The 25006-nt window shown below is 36.9% G+C and overlaps 1 protein-coding gene across 3 annotated transcripts in view; it reads left to right on the forward strand.

Annotated features, from left to right (window-relative positions):
- The first annotated feature begins 2117 nt into the window (after positions 1 to 2117).
- The window catches only part of Pawr (pro-apoptotic WT1 regulator), a 104682-nt gene continuing 81793 nt past the window's right edge, over positions 2118 to 25006 (forward strand). Inside the window, exons 1-2 of one of the 3 annotated variants that reach the window (XM_046465087.2) lie at positions 2118 to 2279; positions 2737 to 3405. In XM_046465087.2, the coding sequence (XP_046321043.1) occupies positions 2890 to 3405 (516 nt within the window). In that variant the 5' untranslated portion in view covers positions 2118 to 2279; positions 2737 to 2889. Of the gene's footprint in view, positions 2280 to 2557; positions 3406 to 25006 lie in introns of those variants that run through there. The other 2 variants (XM_058585774.1, XM_058585773.1) reach the window with 2 other exon arrangements.

The raw sequence follows: 25006 nt of genomic DNA on the forward strand, positions 1-25006 counted from the left end.
CTTTGGGAATACTGAGAATGGCAAAGACAAAAGGTATAATAAATGATAACAATAATAAAACAGTGCTTTGTACCTCAATAATCTCTTTAATCTGTAGTTCCTAGGGCACTTTATAGACCAATAATAACTACTCTGGTACTCACATACTACCTTTTATCTAAGGACCTTAGGCACTTTCACAACACTCTGACAATGTAGGAAGTATTATTATCCCCATTTTATATGTAAGTAAACAGAGGCACACAAGTTAACCAACTTGCTCAAAGCCACACAAGTCTATAGTAGCCAGCATTCCTGACTCAAGAGTCTATTTAATACTAAGAGAACTGGTAGAAGTGATGCAGTGACAAATTTATGTGACATAAGTGTTATCCTAGTTCATTCAAAGTCTATTGTTTCCAGGTTAATATTGTATATTCAGTCCCTCATTTTTTTTAACCATCTCCAGACACTTCTTAGAAACCCAAGATTCTAACTGCTATCTTATTAATAGGAGGTACTATGTTGAGTGCCTTCCTGAACAAAGCACATTCTACTTGCAGTATCACTTTAAAATAAGTCATTATTGCTGATTTTATAGTCAAGAAAGCTGCTGAGTTTCAGAGAATTTAAACATATGCTCAAGATCTTGCAGGTATTTAACATGTTTGTACCCATACTGACTATATCATCTTTCTACTATATCCTACAGCCCCTCAAAGAGAAAATCCTCAGAGAAGTTATGAAAGCCCATTAATCTGCATACATTTAATACTCAAATCCCCTTTTCCCCATCTTAAAACTCATAAAACAAAGTAGTGAATCTGTAATTGAGAAATTTCAGGTGGTGCACCTAGGTAGATACCAGGTAGGCAAATGGCCACTCAGCCATTTAAACCTATTCCCAAGGAAGGCCTTTAATTTTCCACTGAATTTTCCAGAACCCCAACAGTCAGACCAAAGCCCAGAACTGTGTGACTTTGTCTTTGACAAATACAGGGCATGTGGATCATTTTCTCATTCCCACAGCAGGCACACATTGATTACCCACCTTCCATATACTACCAGGTCCAAATATTAAGTAGGAATATTAAGTAGGACAAACAGTTTTTGTTAGGGAAGAGTGTGGCTCAGGCCTTCCTACTTTTTACAAAACAGAGACCTAGCATTTGGGGCTTACAACAATGATGTGCCCTGACATTTGATATTATTTGGATATAGTGAAGTCAGTCTACTCTGGTGTCTGCCCATGGTAGCCCACCCAGCCCTGATCCAGAAATCTTCAATAACTTGTAAATCTTGTAAATGTAAGGATAAGTAAGGATGGAAAAATAGAGACTATCACCGCTCCAGCTCATTTCAAATCAAAATCAATGCAGCTTTCGTACTTTGACAGGGAGTTTTGCTGCTGAATTTACTATTCTGGAAAGAGAAGGCCTATAGAATGGTTAAGAGGAACATTCCAAATAGGGTCAGCATCACCAATAAAATAAAGTGTCCAAAGGAGGTTTGATACTTCTGCAAGCCTAAGGTAATAGTAAACTCTCTTAATAATTCACGGGGCAGTTTTAGCCTTTCTTTTTAGGCGATTCCTTTTCACCAGGAGATGCGTTTCCTTAGGTTTCCTCAGGTCCACCATCCTAAGACATTTCAAAAGGGGTCAGCGACCAAGAAGAGAAACGAGTGGGTATTTTCTCATCCTGGCCAGTTAGCTCCTGAATCTTCACAAGTCGATCGCACTTTCCCCCTTGGCAATATTCGAAACTTTCGTTCAAATAAAATTATGTACTTAAAAGGAAGAGTGGCGGGAGACTAGCGAGGAGGAGAGGGGAGCCGGGAGAGGGGCGTTGGAGTGCCGTTCCCGCCCCAGAGTCGCAAGCGCCAGGAGGCCGGACACCCCGCGGCTGGCGGCCCAGGAATGTGCGGTGCGACCCGCCGCAGGCAGGGAGCGGCTGGCCGGGGGAAGGGTTGGCGCAAGGCACGAGGCTGCCGCTGGCCCGGCGCCGCGCACCTGAGTGCCGGGGGCGGGGCGTCGCCGGACACTGCCTCCTCCTCACCGGGAGCCGCGCCCCTCGTGCGCCCCTCGGCCTTTTCCGCCCGCGCTTCGGCACCGCTCGGCTCCCCTCCCGCCCCTCGCTCCCTCCCTTTCTTCTTCCCTCCCTTCTAGTCAGGGACTTGGGAAAGCAGGACAGCGAGTTTGCCGCGTTCCTTCCGCGCGTCCGGAGGTCGCGCCGCACCTTCGGCTCACTCGGGGTACTCACTCCCCGTCCCGCGCCTAGTCCCCCACAAACTCCTCGGAGGTAAGGGGCTGCTCTCGGGCCACCAGCACTCGACTCGTGCTTCGTCCCCGCCTCCTCCGCGAGCCGGTTAGAGGCTTTACCCGGGAGTCGGGTTGTCGGTGACGAGGATCTCGGACTGGCGGTGGCCAGAGCGGGCGCTAAGTTGGGCCGACAGGTGGCGGGGTCTGGCCATGGTCCCACGTCCCCCGCAGGCGCGGACCCGGGTGGGATGGGGCGGTCGGGCCGGGGGTGGGGTCACGCCCTCTCTCCTCCCCTCGAGGGGCGGTGATCGTCGGGGCCGGCGGTGTAGGTGCTCCGGAGAAACTTTGCAGGGTGGGGACGGCGGCGTCCACTCGCCGTTGGAGACGAGTGGGTGCGCTCTGGGGGTACTCGGAGAGGCGCGAACGGGAGCCAGACCTTTGGGTCCGACCAAGACCTCACGCCTCCCCTCCCCGCCCCCTTTTGTGTTTCTCTTCAGACCCACTTGCTGCTGGGGGAGTTTCCGCCGCCCGCGCCGGGGGTCCTATTCCTTGCGTCCTCGCGGTTGCGGAAAGGAGGCGGCGGCGGGGACCAGGAGCTGGGAGCCCGGGTGGCCGTCTGAGGTGAGCACCCAGCCAGCCCCTCTGGGAATATGGCGACCGGTGGCTACCGGACCAGCAGCGGCCTCAGCGGCAGCACCACAGACTTCCTGGAAGAGTGGAAGGCGAAGCGCGAGAAGATGCGCGCCAAGCAGAACCCCCCGGGCCCCTCAGCCCCGGGCGGGGGCAGCAGCGACGCGGCCGGGAAGCCCCCGGCGGGGGCGGTGGGCACTTCGACGGCGGCTGCCACGGCCAACGAGCTCAACAACAATCTCCCAGGCGGCTCGGCCGCACCTGCTGTCTCCGGCCCCGGGGGCGTGAACTGCAGTGTCGGCTCCACCGCGCTGGCTCGGGCGGCCCCCGGCCCGCGGCGGCCAGAGGACGAGACCCCCGCCGCCGCTGCCTCCGGAGCTCCGCCGCCTCGGGGTGACGAGGAGGAACCGGATAGCGCCCCGGAGAAGGGCAGGAGCTCGGGCCCAAGTGCCAGGAAAGGCAAGGGGCAGATTGAGAAGAGAAAGCTGCGGGAGAAGAGGCGCTCCACCGGCGTAGTCAATATCCCCGCGGCAGAGGTGAGCGGGCGGGGGCCATGCTGTTCCTGGGGCCGCCACCGTCTGGCGTCCTCCACCCGAGGGCTCCTGGGTCCCGGGGCCCAGGTTTCTCCCTGACTCGTCCTGCTGATCCTTTGACCGAGCTGGGCAGGCAGCGGGTGATGGAGTTTTGCTTTGAGCAAATACTTCCTGGGAAGTTCCCCAAACCCACAGTGTAGGACACGTGCTTTTCCAAGCTTCCTGGATGAGGTCTCAGATCCTGAATACATACTTGTTTAGAGCGGTAGAAAGACAACTTCTGGACCGAGACTTGCCTACCTAGACCTATCTGTTTATGCTTGATCAGTTAGGAAGATTGATTAGTGGTGACGATGACGTACTCTAGTTTCCCACGTGTCGGTCTCAAGTTATCAGATTGTCTCCTCTTTCTCTTGATGTTTACAAGCACCGGTAAAGAAAATGTGGCCTTAGCAATATCCAAGATAGCTTTATCTTAATGAGCCGATGATGAGTGTATCCAATGAACATATGCATGATATTACACACACACACACACACACACACACACTCTTTTTAAGTGGTGCTCCCCATCACAGTTCTCCCACCCCCAGTCATCCCAGTCATATTTAGGGCAATAGGGATGCTGCAGCAATTCACAGTGCTGTTTGCTTAGAGTTCTCTTTTTGTACTTAAATATCTGGAAAACATTTGTGGTAGGGGTGGCGTGTACTTTTTGTTTTCTTTTCTTTTTTTTTTTTTTTTTTGGTGTTTTTGACTAGTCTCCATACATTTCTGCAGTCAGCAGCAGCATCTCATTAGATGACTGATAAATACTTTTACGGAGTGTATAATCACACCTCTACCTGAAACAAAACAATCCTGAAAAAGTTTGGGTTATTTTAACAGTAGCTCATCATGTTTGGGAAGTGATTGAACTACTTTTTTTTTTTTCCCAGAATAGGCATACCTTCTCATTGGCTCTGCAGGTTTCACTTTTCCCCCCCATTTTACTCCTTGCCTTCTAATTCACTCAATTTTGCTACACACTAAATAACTATTAAGAATTTACCAACTTTAATTGTGGTTTAAATAAAAGCATTTGTAATAAGTTAGGGTGTATTATCAAGTATACCTAAAGTTTTAGATATTAATATGATTCCATTCCCAGAAAATCAGAGTATGTCTTTGTAGGGTGTATTTTTGTATGAATGTTTCAGAGATTTGTATTAGCCAGCAAACTGTCCTTTGTGGTTTGCTACTTGCACAAAATATCTGTTATTCATTAAATTACTTTAAAAGGAATTCGTAAGAGTGGTAATCAAATTTCCAGGTTTTTTTTTTTAACTTAAAAATATGAAGATTAAGGGGAAATTGAAGACAAGGCTTTGGAAAACCTACATTCCTCAACTTTATTTTTAAAAGCTGTGATCCAAATATGAGAATTTGTCATTTTCAATCTTTACTCATTGTTCATCTGACAGGGGTCTTATTTTGGCAAATATCTTGGCAGATGTTAAAATTTGCTTTTTGTTCGGCTGCTTGTGCTAAGATTATTTTTCAAGTATTTATTCAAAACAAGAGCAGTGTTTACTAGGGGAAATAAGTAGGGTGTATCTTGTGAGATCCTAAGAAACATCCTTTGTTAGTACTCCTGCTTTGAGTGAGAGAACTTAGTGCTGAGAATGTAGATGACTCCCCACTACAATTGAGTCTAATTCTCTGGAATGTTTTTCATTTGGGTGTTGGCAACTCCTAAATTTAATCTTACTTAAAACAAAACAACCCTGGGCACCCTTTTTTGTGTGTGGAATTTTTTTTTAATTGAGTAGGGAGTTGAGGACTGCTTTCTTTTAGTGGTAACTATGGTTCTATCTGTTTCAAGCTGTGGGACCCAACAAAACATGGTAATATTTTACCACAGTATCTAATTATCAGGCTTGAGAGCCTCCTCCCTATATTTTTAAAAAAGTCTTTTATATTGTTTCAATACTACTGAAATATGTCAGGAAACTTTGAAGGTAAATTATTTTCATGTCTTTAGATTTTTTAGAATTATATGCCATTTCTTCTAGTAGTTTCCAAAGTGAGAATGCCACTTGCTGTGGAGGTTCTTAAGCACTCCTGTTTTAAAAAGGCATATTGCATTTTATACATATTACATTTTATAAACTTTTCAGATACTGAAAATACTACAGATGGATGAAAATCACCAATCTGTCAATAGTCAAAAGTACACTTACATTTTATCTAATGTGTAGTAAGATCCACTTTCAATTTTCCCAATCAAGTTTGTATTAGAATAGTATGTAGTTTGTGTATAGAGAGCCTATTTTAGTGAGTGATAAGTTCCTTTAGGAAATACACATTAAACATCTGTGTGAAACACTTGTGGTTTTTATTAACTCATTAGAGTATTTCATAATATTGTTGTAAAGATGTATGACAGCACCTAAAGGTAACAAAGTCAGCTAGGAGATAGTTTAGCAAGGAAGCAGGCTAAAAACTGAAACTGCCAGTACCATCAAAAACCAAAATAGGGGTTGGGGTTGTGGCTCAGTGGTAGAGCACTTGCCTAGCATGTGCAAGGCCCTGGGTTTGATCCTCAGCACCACATAAAAACAAATAAGCAAAATAAAGGTATTATGTACAACTAAAAAATAAATATTAAAACAAAACAAAACAAAAAGCCAAAAACACCCTGGCTGATGCGGTTTGAATATAGGGTAGGTACTGAGTGTGACGACCATAGAAAAGTCTAAATATCCAGCTGCTCCTTAATAAGATAAATTTTGATTTTCATTTTCTAAAAGATTTTTTTTTTTTTTTTGGTAACAGCTTGCCTAAATTGAACAATTTGGATGTGACATACTTCCTGTCAATAATTTTTGTGTATGTTTATCAGATTAGGCAAATGTTTATTACATGTCTGTGTTCAAGGCACTGTCCTAATAAGCACTGGAAGAAACAAGAAGAATAAGGTAGTGTATGTTCTTAAGAAGCAAGACTGTAATCTAGAAAGAAGACATAAGACATAGTTATATGAAAAACTTAAGTAGTGAGTTAACAGTTTAAAAGCCATTGGAGTACAGCATGGAATTGATTATTCATTTCAAATATTTTGTTTAAAGGCAAGAGATGGTGGGAGAAGCTATTGAGGTTGAGAGTTTTGACTTGAATCATGAATATTTCTATATCTATGTTTATATGTATATCCTCACATACATAAATATAGTATTGTAAGCATCAGATTGCAGATCCACACATTGATATCATGTGTGGATCTCCCCCGTGCTGATTTTTTTACCCTCTCCACTACCCATTCCCACTCCCTTATGATTTAGTGCACCTGGAATGGATCCCAGGCATTGATACTTTTATAAGCTCTCAATGTAATTCTAAAGTGAGTCAGGGTTAAGAACTATTGGACTATAATTAGGGATACCAAAATGAACACAGGCATTTTTAACAAGGTGTTCTTTCAAGCAAAATAAGGAAACAGATAAATACCATAAGGAGTAGTATAGCCTAGTCCCTGATCAGGGTACCTAACTCAATAAAGAGGGATAGTTGAAGAGGTCTTCCTCAGTAATTGGTTCTCAGAGTGCTTGTGAAGTTACTGCTGTTGAGTAGTAGGTTTGCATGAATGAATTAGTGGATATGATTGCCATAGAAAATATAATCTTTCCATAGGTAGGAGTAGCATTGAAGTATAAAAGTTAACGTATTAAAGCATTTTTGCATAGTTCTTGGCTAAAGTGCTTTATGTACTTTTTTAATGCTCGGAGCAATCTCACATGATAATTACACTCTTTCCCCCCCATTTTCAGAGGAGAAAATGGAGACTTTTAGAGCTTAAATGACTCAAGATCACAGACATAAATATATACAATTCTTATATGTCAGTTAAAAAGATTGCATAGAAAGCGATAAAGCACAATTTTAAATGTTCTGTGTGGTTTTATGTATGTGCATGTGCACGCACATGCATTGGGGAAAAGGGAAATTTTAAAGAATTAACCTATTTTGCATTATTTAACATTTTCCTAGGTTTGTTTGTTTATTTATTTATTGTAGTTGGACACAATACCTTTACTTTATTCATTTACTTTTATGTGATGCTAAGGATCGAATCCAGCGCCTTGTACATGCTAGGCGAGTGCACTACTGCTGAGCCACAACCCCAGCCCTCCCTAGGCTTTTTTTTAAAAAAACTTTTTATTTAAATATAAATTAAACATTTGGTGAAAACATGGAATTGAATAGAAATTAAGATCAAATTTATAGGCTTAGAGATTGCTTTCTGATCATTTTATCTATAGTTTACTTGGCAAAATTTTGCACATCAGACTATCAGCAAAATGTAATTTTATTTTTGGTTAGTGGTCCAAAAATAGGAACTTTGATATTACTTAATGATGTATTATTTTTCTGTCAGGATGGGTTACTCCTCCATAATTTGAACTCGGGATGTAAAAGGGAGGGAAAAGGAGCATTTAAAATATAGAAAACACTTTGACATGAACACAATTTAAGTCATAATTATTTAGTATATTTACTAAATATTGCATAGATCTTGTTCCACTTAGTATACTTTACAAATGTTTTTTGGTATTGCCATTATGTTCCAGACAGTCTACCTTTCTATGTGATGAGTCAGGAGAGAAACTAATAATGACTCAAGTAGAGAAAATCTCATTGTGAATGGAATAAATATAGGATAAACACTGAGGCTAATAACATATTGAGCCCAGCTTTCTTAATGTTCAAGCTCAGTAGTAAGGTAAATTGAAATCTTAATGTTATCAGGATTTGTAATGAGTTGCCTAAGATGGGATGCTATTTCTTATAACAATAGTAATTGCATAATTAAATAGGTGACATTGGTAGTGTGTTTCTTAAGTACCAGGCACTGTTCTAAGCACTTTGCATTTAATTATCATTACACTAAAGGACACTAAGGGAAAACTGGGCAGAGAGTAAGTTATTTACCTGCCAGAGATCATACGTGTAGAAAGAGGTAGAAAAAGTTTGCTTTCACAGTCTGGTGGTTAATAGCCATCTTACTATTCTTGAATGTATTACATACTGTATATCTAATTTAAAAATACAAAGATAATTTTTAAACATATTTTTTAGTTGTAGTTGGTCACAATACCTTTATTTTATTTATTTATTTTTATGTGGTGCTGAGGATTGAACCCAGTGCCTTGTGCGTGCTAGGGGAGTGCTCTACTGCTGAGCCACAACCAGCTCCATAATTTTTTTTTTTTTGTAAGGGCTGGCATACAGCTCAGTTGGTATAGTGTTTGCCTTGCATGCACAAGGCCCTGTGTTCGATCCCCAGCACCACACACACACACACACAAAATAAATAAAAGAAAGAAAGAAAAGAAAAAGAAAAAAAAAGATGCTAAAATGATTACTATACAAAATTTGAAATTTAACTTGTTTATAAAAGATGAAGTGTATTAAATTACATGAACCAATAAATGCCCTTTGTATTTTATTTAAGAAAAAAAAGATGAAGTGGAACTTTGGAAAAAATCGAGAGCAAGTAAATGTATAGCTAATGGTATTAAAATTCTTAAAATCATTATCAAGCTAGTGGCCAATTTATTGTCTTTATTGTTTCTCTTTTGATTTTTAGACCTATGATGCAGGCCAGAATATAATTGTCATTTAATAGTAATGCTGATACAGTGTGTTAGAAACTAAATTTATTGGCAAATATTAAGATTAGAAATTTTCTCAGTGCTTCTATTTTTTCTTTTTAAAAATTGAGATCATTCACATGTCATAAAATTTTCTCTTTTAATAAGTGAACAGTTGGGGATGGGAGTACAGTACAGCTCAGTGGCAGAGTAATTGCCTAGCATGCATAAGGCCCTGGGTTTGATCCTGAAGCACAGTACAAACAAAAATCCAGCTCAGTTAAGTGAGTTTTAGTGTATTCACAGAGTTGTACTGTAGGTATTTATGTTTTCACCTTAATTTTTCATTCTGCTCCTAGAACCTTTAGTAGTTAAGTTTTAGGTCAAACTAAAGCGCAATGGTATTTGAACCATGAGAAGCGAATAATCACTTAAAACAATTCAATATCAGCTTTTCCTATAGTTCACTGAGAAATTGTGGTAGAATCTTCCCAATTTTAAGTTCTTTAAAACTTGGATTCTTACTAACATTAGTTTGTATTAGAATTTGGTAGAACAGATACTTATTTAATTTAACCAAATATAATATTTTATCTAAATTTTTAAAATTTTATTTAATTTATCTAAATTTTTAGATATTTTCTTGTGGAGATCTGTACCACTCTATGTAAACATTTGGGAACATTGATTCAGAGGGAAAAAAGAGGACTTTAAGACCACTTACAGATTTAGTCATTTTACTATAAATAACGTCCTAAAATATGTAGCTGGGGTGGGAGGGACAGTCTACCTATGCCACTATGACCTGTGTTTGTTTTATATGCAGACTTATCCATGTTGGTGGGCGCAGTTAACTAGACTGCATTTTTTAAAATATTTTTTTTTTAGTTGTGGATGGACACAATACCTTTATTTAGTATTTTTTATGTGGTGCTGAGGATTGAACCCAGTGTCTCATGCATGCTAGGCAAGTGCTGTACCACTGAGTCACAACCCCAGCCCAAAACTGTATTTTAACATGTTCTTGTGTGATGCTTGTATATGCTAAAAGTTTGGAAGAATTGACTTAAAATGCCTTGAAACTGGTTTATTGATATCTCCCCAATGAAATTGATCCTGACTATCAAACAGGATTATTGTATGGATCAAACAAAATGTTTATAAAAATGTTATACAATGCTCAAATGGTAAATTAAAATTATTGCATAGGTTACATTGATAATTGTTGATGTCTAATGGAAACTTCTTATAAGGATGGTAAACATCTTATTTTTTACTTTATATTTTATTTATTTGAGTTATTATTTGTGGGTCTGGGTATTGAACAGTGGTGCTTTTACCACTGAGCTATATCTCTAGCTCTTTTTATTGTTTGAGATCCTTCTCAGCAAGTTTTCTAGGTTGGCCTTGAACTTGCAATCATCCTGCCTTAGCCTCTTGAGTCACTGAGGTTTTCTGTGTGCACTACCACATCTGCTGAAAAACTTATATATATTTATATATGTTTATACATATTTAAACAGGTAATGAGTTACTTTGAAATTCTAAGCACTTTAAACATTTCTATAATGTCATATATTTAGTGCAAAATGTGGTGCCTATTTTGCTTGTGTTTAAAATTTGTTAGAAGTCTGTACTACAGAAAAAAAAACCCTATAATACTTAGTGGGTAATTAGAACTTAACTGTCACTGATTTTTCATTTTTACGTATCTTTAAGGAAAAGTATCTATTATCGTTTATAAATATGTTTAATAATTAGCAATTCAAATTCTTAAAATGGTTTTCTGACCATTTGTCAAACTCCTATCAAGTGTAAGAATTGTTTTGTTTTCTAATCTTACATATGAGATTGTTGGACTTGGCTAGCAATTGATTGTTAACATATTTGGTTAACTACTGAGGCAACTTTCAGTTTAAATTTTACGTATTTGTGGAATATCCATAGTATCTACTGTATATAATCAGCTATAGCTTCAACTGTTATTTTTCCTTAGGTTACTTAAAAATACACTGAATATCATGTGTGAATGAAACTGTAGAATACTTAATTTCTAAAAATGGCAAAATTATGCATTTCAAAAGTAGAAATAGCTGAGCATGGTGATGCATATTTGGTAATTCCAGCTACTTGGGAGATTTAGGCAGAAGGATTACAAAATAAAAGTCAGCAGCCTGCACAACTTAATAAGACCCTGTCTCCCCGCCCCCCCCAAAAAAAAAGAAGAAGAAGAAGAAGAAGTAGTAGTAATAGTCAAGGGATGTAGCTTGGTTGTAAAGCCCTTGCCTTTTATGAAGGAGCCTCTGGGCTCAATCCCCAGTGGTGGTGGTGAGGATGGGCATTGCCTTTGAATAATTTCTCACATGGTATTTACTCACCTACAAATGTTCCCTCCCTGCCTTTCCCCTACTCGTGTATCTTTGAGGAACTCCTGTGCTTCTCTAAGCTATGCATCTACATTCTAGGTAGAGCAAATGGTATGCACAGAGGCACAGAGCATGTCTATTGCCCAACACTGAGCAGAGTGGTTTTCATGTGATTTTCACATTAATTCACAAATTAGATATTTTTACATCATGATTTTTTCCCATCGTTTTACAAGATGAGGAAGTTGAGTCTTGAAGTTGTGAATTGCCCAAAAGCTGTACTGGTAGAACTTGGCTTTGACTCCGTATTTCCTTGGATGCCAGTGCCAACACATTGATTATCATCATTGGAAATAACTAGGATATATTCTAACACAGGGAACTTTGATGTGCAGAGAATTTATGGTGGGGAGTGAATGGAGAACACTTAAAAAGGAAAGATAAAGACCAATTGTTATGGAATCTTCTGAATGACATGCCCAAAATTCAGAATTTATTCTCCTGTTCTTTGTTAGTATTTTTGGCTGGGCACTTGCTTCCTCTATCTATACCTATTTATACAGTAACTCTCACAATTTCTGGAAAGGAAACAATTTGCCTGTTTAATATGAAATCATTAAGAGGGGTTTCTTGTTCAGGGACAAACTTATTCAAGAGTTGTAAGGTGTGTGTGGTGGTGCACTCCTGTAATACCAACTACTCTGAAAGCTGAGGCAGGAGGATTGGAAATTGGAGACCAGCCTCACCAACTTAATGAGACCCTATCTTAAAATCAAAAGGGTTGGGGATACTGCTCTCAGTGGTAGAACATCTACAGGTTCAATCCCCAGTACTGCCAAAAGATAAAAATAAGTAAATAACACAAAATAGTAGGCATATGGTAGAATAAATAAATCCAAAATTCTTATGAGCTAAAAGGAAACTAAAGGCTAGGATCCAGAGTTTTATCAAATGATTCTTTTTTGATTGTAAAAATAATTCTAATGAAAAAATTTGTAAATGACTTTGGAGGCAAGCCAAATGGAATGGAGATGAAGTGCTCTGGTGATATTAAATTGCCATAGTCTGATCTGAGTGTAGTTAACCATGGAGAAGTTTATAGCTTTATGTTGTCTGTGAGTTTAGACTTTGCCCTGCACTAACTATAAAAGCAGATGTTATTCCATTTTCAGGTTCTTCCTGTTCTTGAAATACACATGCTTAAGGATGGGCATTGCCTTTGAATAATTTCCCACATAGTATTTACTCACCTTCTGCAAATGTTCCCTCCCTGCCTTTCCCCCCTCATATATCTTTGAGGAACTCCTGTGCTTCTCCAAGCTATGCTTTAGGAATAATGTTTATTTATTTATTTTTATCACAAAAAATAATGACTTCTTACTATAAACATTTGAAATAAAACAGCAAAGCCAAGATTATGCAAGATCAACTATAGTTTGACATATTTTCTTCCATTTTTCCTTTTTTTTTTTTTTGGTGGTTAAACTGAGGACCTGTGCATTCTAGGCAAGCACTCTACCAACTGAGCTATGTCTCCAGCCCCTGTGTTATTTTTATATGTTGTGGTTATATTATGTGTACATTTTTAACCTACCTTTTGATATATCATGAATATTATTTTATTTATTATTAAAATATTATTTTAAATTTTCCGGAGTAATTTTTGACAGCAGATATGTTAATAATCATATTTCTTTGTTAATATAAAAAGTTTATAGGGGCTAGGGTTATAGCTCAGCGGTAGAGCTCACATGTGCGAGGCACTGGGTTTGAGCCTCAGCACCACATAAAAATAAATGAAATAAATAAAGGTTTGTGTCTATCTTTAAAAAAAAGCTTATAAACATGTTTTTAGTTTTATATCTAACTATATGTTAGTGTTTTCAGTTGGAGTACTTAGTGGGGCTTATGATTACCTTGAGTGATTGTTTTTATCTTTGATAATTACAAAGACAACACTTAAGCCACAAATTGCTTATACTACAAGTTGAAGTTTAGAATATTTAATTATTTTGATTATGGATGAAGAAATGTATTTTAGAATGAGGAATACATATTAATATTAGATAACATCTGTTTGCTTACTGGGCCTGCCTGGTACTATTCTAAGACATTTATACATATTAACTTGTTTACACTTTAGAAGAGCTCTAGGGAGGTCAATATATGTCCTATTTTATTGATGAGGAAAGCAAGGCACAGAGAGGATAAACCATATTGAATTTTTGATTTGAGAAATTAGTTGCCAGCTTTGCCTTTGCTTCTACTCTTGATTGTTTCCCCCTGACTACACTTCTACTTTATACTGGGGTCAGTGTCACATTTTAGTACTAGCCTAAACGAAGTTGACATCTTATTAAGCTTGCTGCTTTCATGTTTTTATTATTTTCTTTCCTGCTTGTTCTGATGTAAAAGTTGTATGTTACAGAAGAATGAGTGAAAGATCTTATTATCTTAAAAAGGAGTAGGTAGTTTATAACATCTGGGAGAGCTGAGAGTACAATTTATCATGGTTAATTCATATGCTGATAATCTAAAATTAACTGAATGTGAAAGACCTGAATATCTGATACAAGAGAATTCTAAAGTCAAAAGAAGTGCCATAAACTTGCTTGATTTTTTAAAAATTTCTCAATTTCTGAAAATTCCCCAGTTGTGAGGTGTTTTTGTGAAGAATCAAAAATGCTAATATAAAGTGTTCTGTTTAATCTTAGCTCTTATTTGTAGTTCACACAAATCTGCTCTAAATCAGAGTAATGACATTCTTAATAGCTTCATATTAATATTTATCTTTATTAATGAGCTAAGAAAGTACTCTGTCATCAGCATCCAGTCTCCAGTTTGGAGATAGAAACCCCATCAATTATTAATTGAAAATTTAATGTAAAGAATTAGGTAACAGAATATGCAAGCAGAGAATACTAAGACATCATGGATTTAGCAGCTGCAGGAGACAATTATCACTTTTAGAACTGGGAACAAAAAGTGTTAAAAATATTTTAGAAGCATGTTGAGGGCCTGAGGAGCCAAAGCTCAGACCTCTGAGAAGGGGCCTGTTTTCACCTGCTGCCACTTGAATCAGAGCTGTCACAGTGAAGATATGAGGCTAAGGTGAAACAGCAGAACAGGGAGAAAGAAAGTTTTAAGAAGCAAACTTGAAGGGACAAATCCCCTCTTCTCTAGCCTTGCAGTTTCCCTCTAGTTCTTTGTATATGATGTAGCCTGACAGACATATGATTAAGTTGACTTACTAGTAATGGTCATAGTAATTGAGAAAGTTGATATCTGGTTGGTTATTTGATAATATTGAGGAGTTATTATTTTAGTTGTAATCATATAATTTAAAGGAATCCCTTTAGAGATTGTACAGTGGTATATTTAGAGGTAAAATATGCCTGGGATTTGCTTATGGGAGGGGCAATAAATAGAAGTAAGTGTAGGTAAAATTGACAGTTGTTGAAATTGTGGCAATGGATTTTCTCTACTGCTGTATATATATTTGAAAATTTCCAGAGTAAAATGTGATTAGACTTTTGAATTGAGATCTGAATTTTGGAAAGGAATCTGTCAGAGCTAAGGAGAATAGAGGTTACAGAAATGCAAAGGCTGTAAGGTAGGAAGTTTCTTGGAGTATTCAACTTATATTGAAAAGGTATGCATAGCTAGAGTGATAGAGATGAGGAGAGAACAGGCAGGTACCAGGTCATGTTAGAGTTTGAACTTAATATTCTGAGCCACTGTGTAGTTGAAGCAGGAGACAGACTTGATTTAAACTTATGCCCAGAAAGTTTTCTCTAAGTTCTAGAGAAATAGTGGGCTTTATGTGGGAGAGGAGAGAAGGACCATTGCAGCAGTACAGAAGAGAGAACAGATGGCATTATGGGTAATGGAGAGAAAAGCTTACACAAGGACTATATTTTGATATTTTGGAAGTAGAACTGCCAATAATTTCTGTGAGAAGTAGGCAAAGGTGATAAGTAAGTTTTTGTTTAGAATAATTTGGTCAAAGTTGATGCCATGAACTAATAATATTTTACATTTCTATTTGTGTGGTAATAGAATGTCATAGAATTCAGCCTTTGAATATAGATAGTTATCAAGCCTCTTCTCTATTTGTCTCTAACATTTTGAGTTTTTAAATGCTAGGCATTGTTCTAAGCCCATTATATATATTAACTTATTTAATTGTTTTTCACAATTATATGAACCATGTACTACTATTATCTTCATTACTCATATTTAGGAAACCGAACAAAAGTATAGTAAAATCTTGTCTAGTATGAGGAAAATTATATACCATGACATGTACAGTTTATCCCAAACAGGCAAAATTGGCTTAACATTTGAAAGTCAGTTAATGTGTCAGTGAATGTCATTCTATCAACAGGTTAAAGAAAAATCAAACAATGATATCAATAGATGCAGAAAAAGCATGTGACAAAATCTAATACCTATTCATGACAAGATCTCTTAGTACTGGGAATAGATGGGAACTTCCTCAGATTGATCAAGAATATCTATAAAAACCTGTACCTAATATCATTTGTTCAACAGACCATGTTAAATTATTAAGGGAAATTCCAAAAGAGGACCACTAAAAATATTTTGGCTAATGATAGTTTTTTTTTTCTTACAAGAAACCTTATAAAAAGTACATAAAGCTTTGAGAAGATAATATTTATGTGATCATGTCAAATAGGACATATTTATGTTCAAATATTAATCACAAACTTTTAATTCCAGACCTATATGAGTTTTGTGTGGTTTCCCACTAAATATCTCATCAGGTGACTTTCCAAAGATCCTTAGAAAGAAATATTTATTTTTCATTTATTTGATGAAATGTCAGAAAGCCAAGCCCTCCAAGTGCTTTCTTTCTGCCTGGCTTTCTTTCTTTTTAACATTTGTTCTTTTTAGTTATACATGACAGTAGAATGTATTTTGACATATCGTACATATCTGGAGTATAACTTCCAATTTTTGTTGTTGTACATGATGTGGAGTTACACTGCACATGTACTCATATATGAACATAGGAAAGTTATGTCTGATTCATTCTACTGTTTTTCTGATTCTGAACTCCCTTCTCTTCCCCCCACTCCTCCCTGTCCAATCTGGTGAACCTCCACTCCTTCCTCCCTCCACTGATTGTCAGCATCCACATATCAGAGACAACATTCACCTTTTGGATTTTTGAGATTGGCTTATTTCACTTAGCATGATATTCTCAGTTCCATCTCCATTTACTGGCAAATGCTATAATTTCATTTTTATTTTATGGCTGAGTTTTAGTCCATTATGTATATATAACACAGTTTTTTCATCCATTAATTGGTTGTAGGGCACCTAGGTTAGTTCCATACTTTGGCTATTGTGAATTGAGTTGCTATAAACATTGATGTGGCCACATCATTATAGTATGCTGATTTTAAGTCCTTTGGTATAAGCCAAGGAGTGGGATAACTGGGACAAATGGTGGTTCCATTTGAAGTTTTCTAGGGAATCTCTATACTGCTTTCCATAGTGGTTGCACCAATTTGCAGTCCTATCAGCAATGTATGAGTGTACCTTTTCCCCCTACATCCTCACCAACATATGTTGTTACTTGTATTCTTGATAATTACCATTCTGACTGGAGTGAGATGAAATATGAGTGTGGTTTTAATTTGCATTTCTCTAATTGCTAGTGATGTTGATGAGGTTTTTAATATATTTGTTGACCAATTATATTTCTTCTGTGAAGTACCTGTTCAGTTCCTTTGCCCATGTATTGATTGGGTTATTTGTTTTGTGGTGTTTTTTGAGTTCCTTATTTATCCTACAGATTAATGCTCTATCTAAGGTGCAAATGGCAAAGATTTCTCCCATTTCATAAGCTCTCTCTTTATATTTTTGATTGTTTTCTTTGCTATGAAGAAGCTTTTTAATTTGATACCATCCCATTTATTGATTGTTGATTTGATTTCTTGCACTTTAGGAGTCTTGTTGAGCAATTCTGTTCCTAAGCTGACAGGATGGAGATTTGGGCCTGCTTTTTCTTCTAGTAGGTGCAGGGTCTCTAATGCCTATGTACTTGATCCACTTTGAGTTGATTTTGAGAATCATTTGTGGGGTTCAAGATTGGGGTCTATTTCATTTTGTTACATATGAATTTCCAGTTTTCCTAGCACCATTTGTTGAAGAGGCTATCTTTTTTCCATTGTATGTTTATGGCACCTTTGTCTAGTATGAGGTAACTATATTTATGTGGATTTTTGTCTCTGTGTCCTCTATTATGTACTGTTGGTCTTCATGTCTATTTTGGTGCCAGTACCATACTGCTTTTGTTACTATAGGTCTGTAGTATAATTTAAGGTCTGGTATTGTGAGGCCTCCTGTTTTACTTTTCTCGCAGAGGACTGCTTTGGCTATTCTGAGTTTCTTATTTTTCCAAATGAATTTCATGACTGCTTTTCTGTCTATGAAGAACCTTAATAGGAATTGCAGTAAATCTGTGTAGTGCTTTTGGTAGAATGGCCATTTTGACAATATTAATTTTGCCTATCCAAGAACATGGGAGATCTTTCCATCTTCTAAGGTTTTCTTTGGTGTCTTTTTCTTTAGAGTTCTGTAATTTTCATTGTAGAGGTGTTTCATCTCTTTTGTTAGATTAATTCCCAAATATTTAAGTTTTTTTGAGGCTATTGTGAATGAGATAGTTTTCCTAATTTCTCTTTCAATTGATTCTACTGATGTATAGGACCACAGCTAATTTATGGGTGTTAATTTTGTATCTTGCTGCTTTGCTGAATTCATTTATGAGTTCTAGAAGTTTTCTGGTGGAGTTTTTCAGGTTTTCTAAATATAGAATCATGTCATTGGCAAATAGGGATAGTTTGAGTTCTTTGCCTGTTCATATTCCTTTAATTTTTTTCTTCTGTCTGATTGCACTGGCTAGAGTTTTCAGGACTATGTTGAATAGAAGTGGTGAAAGAGGGTATCTCTGTCTTGTTCCAGTTTTTAGAGGGAATGCTTTCAATTTTTCTCCATTTAGAATCATGCTGGCCTGGGGTTTAGCATCTATAGCTTTTACAATGTTGAGGTATGTTCCTATTATTCCTAGTGTTTTGAACATGAATGGATGCTGTATTTTGTCAAATGCTTTTTCTGCATCTATTGAGATAATCATGTGATTCTGTATTTAATTCTATTAATGTAATGTATTACAATTTGTTGATTTTCGTATGTTGAACCAACCTTGTTTCCCTGCAGTGAACCCCACTTGATCATGCTGCAATGTCTTTTAATGTGTTTTTGTATGCGATTTGTCAGTATTTTATTAAGAATTTTTGCATCTATGGTCATGCGTGCTTTTGGTCTGAAGTTTCCTTCCTTGATGTGTCTTTGTCTGGTTTTGGTATCAGGGTGATACTAGTTTCATGGAATGAATTTGGAAGTGTTTACTCCTTTTCTAAAAATTTCATGGAATAATTTGAGGAGGATTGGTGTTAGTTCTTCTTTGAGGGTCTAATAGAACTTGGTTGAGAATCCATCCAGTCCTGGGCTTTTCTTTCTTTGAAGGCTTTTGATGGCATCTTCAATTTTACTGTTTGAAATTGATCTGTTTAAATTTTCTATGTCCTGATTCAATTTGAGTAGGTCATATGTCTCTAGAAATTTGTCAATGTCTTCAAGATTTTCTATTTTATTAGAATATAAGTTTTCAAAGAACTTTCTGATTTTTGTCTGTATTTCAGTAGTGTCCATTGTGATGTATCCTTTTTTATCATGAATGTGGGTTTGTCTCTGTCTTCTGTTCTCTACCATTGGTGTTTATATAAGTAATTTGAGTTTTTCTTTTTCTCTTCATTAGCTTGGCTAAGGGTTTATCAATTTTATTTTTTTTCCCAAAGAACCAACTTTTTGTTTTGTCAAATTTTTGAATGGTTTCTTTTCTTTCAATTTCATTGATTTCAGCTCTTATTTTAATTATTTCCTGTCTTTTACTGCTTTTGTTCATTTGTTGTTCTTTTCTAGGGCTTTGAGATATAATGTTAGGTTATTTATTTGTTGACTTTCTATTCTTTCAATGAATGAACTCAGTGCAGTGAACTTTCCTCTTAGAACTGCCTTCATACTGTCCCAGAGATTTTGATTGTGTTGCTACTCTCATTTACCTCTAAGTATTTTTTTTTTAAATTTCATCCCTGAATTCTATTATTCATTGGTCATTTAGTAGCATATTGTTTAGTCTCCATGTGTTAGAGTAGCTTCTATTTTTCATTTTATAGTTGATTTCGAATTTCATTTTATTATGATCTGATAGACTGCATGGTATTCTTTGTATTATGATGATGGTGATGATGATTGTTATTATTATTTGTATTTGCTAAGACTTTCTTTATGGCCTAAGATATGGTTTATTTTAGAGAAGGACCCATGTGCTGCTGAGAAGAAAGTACATTCAGTTATTGATGGATGAAATATTCTATGTATGTCTGTTAATTCTAAATTATTAATTGTAGTTTTTAGTTTTGTAGCTTCTTTATTTAATTTTTGTTTGGAGGATGTATCCAGTGATGAGAGAGACATGTTAAAATCACCCAGTATTATTGTGTTGTGGTCTATTTGATTCTTGAAATTGAGAAGGGTGTGTTCGATGTACATAGATGCGCCATTGTTTGGGGCATAAATATTTACAATTGTTATGTCTTGCTGATGTGTAATTCCCTTAAGCACATGAAATGTCCTTTTTGGTCATTGTGATTAACTTTGGCATGAAGTCTACTTTATCTGATATGAGGATAGAAACTCTTGCTTGTTTACAAGATCCCTGTGAATGATATGTTTTTTCCATCCTTTCAACTTTAGTTGGTGGATGTCTTTGTCTGTGAGGCGAGTCTCCTGGAGACAGAATATTGTTGGGTCTTGTTTTTTAATCCAGTCTACCAGTCTCTATCTTTTGATTGATGAGTTGAGGCCATTTACAGTAATGTTATTGAGAAATTATTTTTATTCCCTGTCATTTTGATTTATTTCAGGTTTTTAATTAGAATTAGTTTCTCCTTTGACTGTTTTTCTAGTGTAGTTCCTCCTTTTGCTGGTTTTCACTTTTATTTTTCATTTCTTCATGAAATATCTTATTGAGTATGTTTCGTAGTATAGGCTTTCTAGTTGTGAATTTTTAAAAACTTTTGTTTATCATGGAAGGTTTTTATTTCATTGTCAATTTTGAAGCTTGATTTTACTGGGTATAGTATTCTTGGCTGGCATCCATTTTCTTACAGGGCTTGGTATGTATTATTTCAAGACTTCCTAGCTTTGAAGGTCTGGGTTGAGAAATCAGCGGAGACCTGGATTTCTTTCCCTCTAAATGTGACCTGTTGTTTTTCTCTGGAATCCTTTGAAATTCTGTCTTTATTTTGTATGTTAGGCATTTTCATAATAGTGTGCCTTGGTGTGGGTCTGTTGTAATTTTGTATTTTTGGGATCCTGTAAGCCTCCTGTATTTGATTTTCCATTTCATTCTTTAGGTTTGAGAAATTTTCTCACATTATTTCTTTGAAAAGATTATATATTCCTTTGGTTTGTATCTCCAAGCTTTCACCTATCCCAGTAAATCTTAAGTTTGGTCTTTTAAGGTTATCCCATATTTTTTGAAAGTTCTTTTCATGGTTCTTTAACATCTTTTCTCCATGATCAACTTTGTTTTCAATGTTCTATATTTTGTCTTCGTTGCCTGAAACTCTTCCAAATGATCTAGTCTGTTGCTGATGCTTTCAATTGAATTTTCAGTTTGGCTTATTAATTCTTTCATAATGAGGATTTCTGCTTGATTTTTTTTTTTCAGAATCTCTATCTCTTTATTGAAGTGATCTTTCATTTCCTGTATTTTCTCTCTGATTTCACTCCTTATATCATTCTTTACCTCACAGATCAATTTTACTATGTACATTCTAAACTCCTTCTCTGACATTTCTTCCACTGTGGTGTTGATGAATTCTGTTATTGGAATATCTTGGTTTGTTTGGGGTGATTAGTTCCCTTCCTTTTTCATTTTGCTCATGTGTCTACCCATCTAACATGCATCTGAGGCAGTAGAGTTTCCATCTTAAGGACTTACGGTGTCCCTGAAGATTTCCAGTACCAACAACAACCACTAATATAAACAATATATAACATTAAACCAAATAATTCCTGCTATGATGTTGACGAAGTAAATTGTCACAGTAAACAGAAATGATATGTTCTGTTATTGCCTATAATAAGAACAGCAAGTTTGCCAAAGGATTTATAGTTTTGGATGGTGTACAAGGAGAGAACAGAAGTGATATTGGATGTGATGATTATGATGGAGGATGAGAGAAGACAGAAGTAAAAAATTAGAGGGCTGTAGTTGTAGCTCAGTGGTAGAACACTTGCCTTGCATGTGTGAGGTACTGGGTTCAGTCCTCAGCACCATAAAAAATAAATAAAATTATTGTGTCTATCAATAACTAAAAATAAAAAAGTTAAAGGAAGAGTTAAAGAACAATAGAGATTAGCTGTTAGTAGAAGAGAAAAAGAGAATTAAGGGAAACAGGTGAGAAAAATATAAAATAAAAAGTTTAAAAATTAAAAAGAAAAAAGAATAGAAAACAGGCTGCTGGAGTTGTAGATCAGTGGTACAGCATGTGCCCAGCATTTGTGAGGCTCTGGTTTCAATTCTTAGCACCGTTTATAAATAAAATAAAGGTCTATCAACAACTAAAAAAAAAGCATTTTTTAAAAAAGAGTAGAAAACAAAACTGAAAAATACTAATCAAACATCTTAGTTCTCAAAAAAACTGATCCATGAAAAATAACTGGCTTCAGAATGCTATAAATGAGAATAAAAGCAAATATGAATATGTATAAATGCCCATTAAACAAAAAAGAAAAAATAAAATTTCAATGAAAAGTTAAAGAATTTTTTCTGTTGGGAGTTCAAAAGATTCTTAACAGTGTTAGGTGGTGTAGTCTGGAGTGTGGTGCTCCACCCGCTGGATGGATTACTGTAGCAGGAGGAGTAATCCTGTAGTTGGAACTGCTGGATGTGGGGTTTAGGTTTAGGTGAGCTCCAGGCTTTTCGTGGAATGCCAGTTGGTCTGGAGATTTAAATCAGCGCATTTCCAAGGCCCAGCAATTGGCAAAATCCATGCTGGAAGACTGTATCCCAGGGATGTCCCTGGGGTTCCACTCTGTGGTGGAGAAGCCAAATCTTTGACCACTATATCACATGTAGACTCCACGTTTTCTGGTCTCTGGTTTAGTCTCCAAACTCAAATCTCTCCTGCCCCTGCCCTTTGGAATTCCCAGTTAGGCCCTTCTCTCCCAGCTGGTCCTGCAAGCAGCTGGATGGGTTTCCATGACCAGTATTCCTCTGTGTAAACTTATCTCCATGTTTGATTTTCTCCTAGTCTCTTAGGCACACTCTGTGTTTTGCAGTATTGGTTTGCCAGGCCTGGATTTCAGGCTAAACCCTGGTTATCCAGGAATCGGCTTCACTGACCCCTGCACTAGGGCTACAGAATCCTTTCTTCCTCTGTCATCCACCTGTACCTGGGAGAGATTCAGCTTGTTTCTGCATAAGGATATTCAGAGTGCACCCTATAGTTTAGTCAGGTAGAAGTGTCCTTGATCTGTAACTCTCTGTACCCAGACATGCCTCAGGCCTCCTAAAAATGCTGGTTCCTTTAATTCCCTTATCCCTCCACTTTACTCTTGGAGGGACCTCTCTGGCTGGTATCTCTGCCCTGGCAGTGGCTGTGGTGCTGAGGATTTCTTCCTTATTTTATTATATCCACCTCCTGAGTCCATGATCTGCTTTGAATGTCCAGTTTTAATTCCAGTAAAGTCCCCCCTCCCTTTTTTTTTTTTTTTTTTTTTGTTCACCCCCATTGCTGAGAAGCTGTCTGTCTACTTCTTGATTTCACTACAGAGCAGTGCTGGCCTTATTTCTAAATGGCAATATGTTTAAATTCAGATAAACTGTTTCCACCTTAAATAAACAGAACGTTAAGGCCCATGTTTCTAGCATATTGATTAAGGGCTTCGTTGTATTGATGAAATATGTCTACATGATTTTTCTTACAGAAGAGATTAAGTTTTGACATTAGTGGAGTATTTTAAATGATAAATTGATTAGGGCAAAGATATTTTCATCACATTGTCCCAACATTTTTAATTTTGTTGAATTCAAATTTAAAACATTGAACATTGAACATCAAATTGTCAGACTGACTATTTGAATGTAATGTTTTTTTCTTTTTTCAGCTAGGTTTTTCCTGAAAAGTAACTTAGTATTCAGTACTTATTTGGCATGTAGGATTAAGATAATTATTAAGAATGGAGCAAATGTCCTGATGGAGTAATTCCATTTATAATTGTGTTTTCTCCAAGAACTCCTAGAATTCTGCTATAAAATCACAAAATATTGAGAAGTATACTTAAATATTGGAGTTAAAACTCATGATAACCCCTTTTAGAATTGGGAGGTACAGTTTCAATATTCAGTACTAGAAACTGCCAAATTTTTTCTGTGAGCTTTAAGAAAAACCAGTTACAGTAATTGTTCTTACCTTGATAGTTTACTAATAATAACTCCCTTTGTAATATTTGGTGTCTCAGGAAACATCATCATCATCATCATTGTCATTATTTTTGTTCAATGGAATTTTTCAGAATGAAATTGAAGAGAAGATATTCTTAGCATTTTGAAACCTATAGTTTTCTCCCTTTTCATTCTTTCATTCTGTCTTTCCCCTTGTTTTTGCTTTTTCTTCTTTCTTTTACTGGGGATTGAGTCCAGAGCCATGCACTTGCTGGGCAAGTGTACTTCTGAACTACATTACCAGCTCTTTTTATTTTTTTATTTCTTGAGACAGGATCTTGCTGGATTGCTGAGGCTGGCCTCAAACTTGAGATCCTCCTGTCTCAGACTCCTGAGTAGGTTGTTATTACAGATGTGTGTCACCACTCAGGGCTCAAACCTATTGATTTTTGTATAAAGAATTTTTATTCTTACTAATTGGAGTTTTTTTGTGTATGAAAAAAATTAGTCACATATAAGATGGGGATTTTCATGGTAAAATATATTTATCTACTCTGTTTTTCTCTTGGTTCCTGGAGCAGATTTGATTGTTTGGGTTTTTTATTTCATGTTAACAGTTATAAATAAGCAAACTTTTTTATAATTTAGTAGCTTTCTCTGCATTTTTCCCTTGATCTTGTCTTATACACTGTTAAATAGTTCTTTAAAAGCTTTTCTTTTGTGTTAGAATTGTTTAAATTTTAAAAAAGGAGGGTTGGGCTGGGGTTGTGGCTCAGCGGTAGAGTGTTCACCTCGAACACGCAAGACCCTGGGTTTGATCCTCAGCACCACATAAGAATAAATAAGTGAAATAAAGGTATTGTGCCCAACTACAACTAAAAAATAAATATTAAAAAAAGGAGAGTAACCCCCCGAATTTGCTGTGGTTCAAGGAATGAAACGGTATGTTTAACAGTTTCATTATTTCAAATACACACCTATAGATAGCATTTTGTATACTGGTAGGTTAAGAATGTTGACCTTTTTTTCCTTAGGAAAGTAACCCACTAAGGACA

This window comes from Marmota monax, unplaced genomic scaffold (assembly GCF_021218885.2).
Source record: "Marmota monax isolate L192 unplaced genomic scaffold, Marmota_monax_Labrador192_F-V1.1 WCK01_AAM20220418_F8-fsc00146, whole genome shotgun sequence".
NCBI classification, from domain to species: Eukaryota; Metazoa; Chordata; class Mammalia; order Rodentia; family Sciuridae; genus Marmota; species Marmota monax.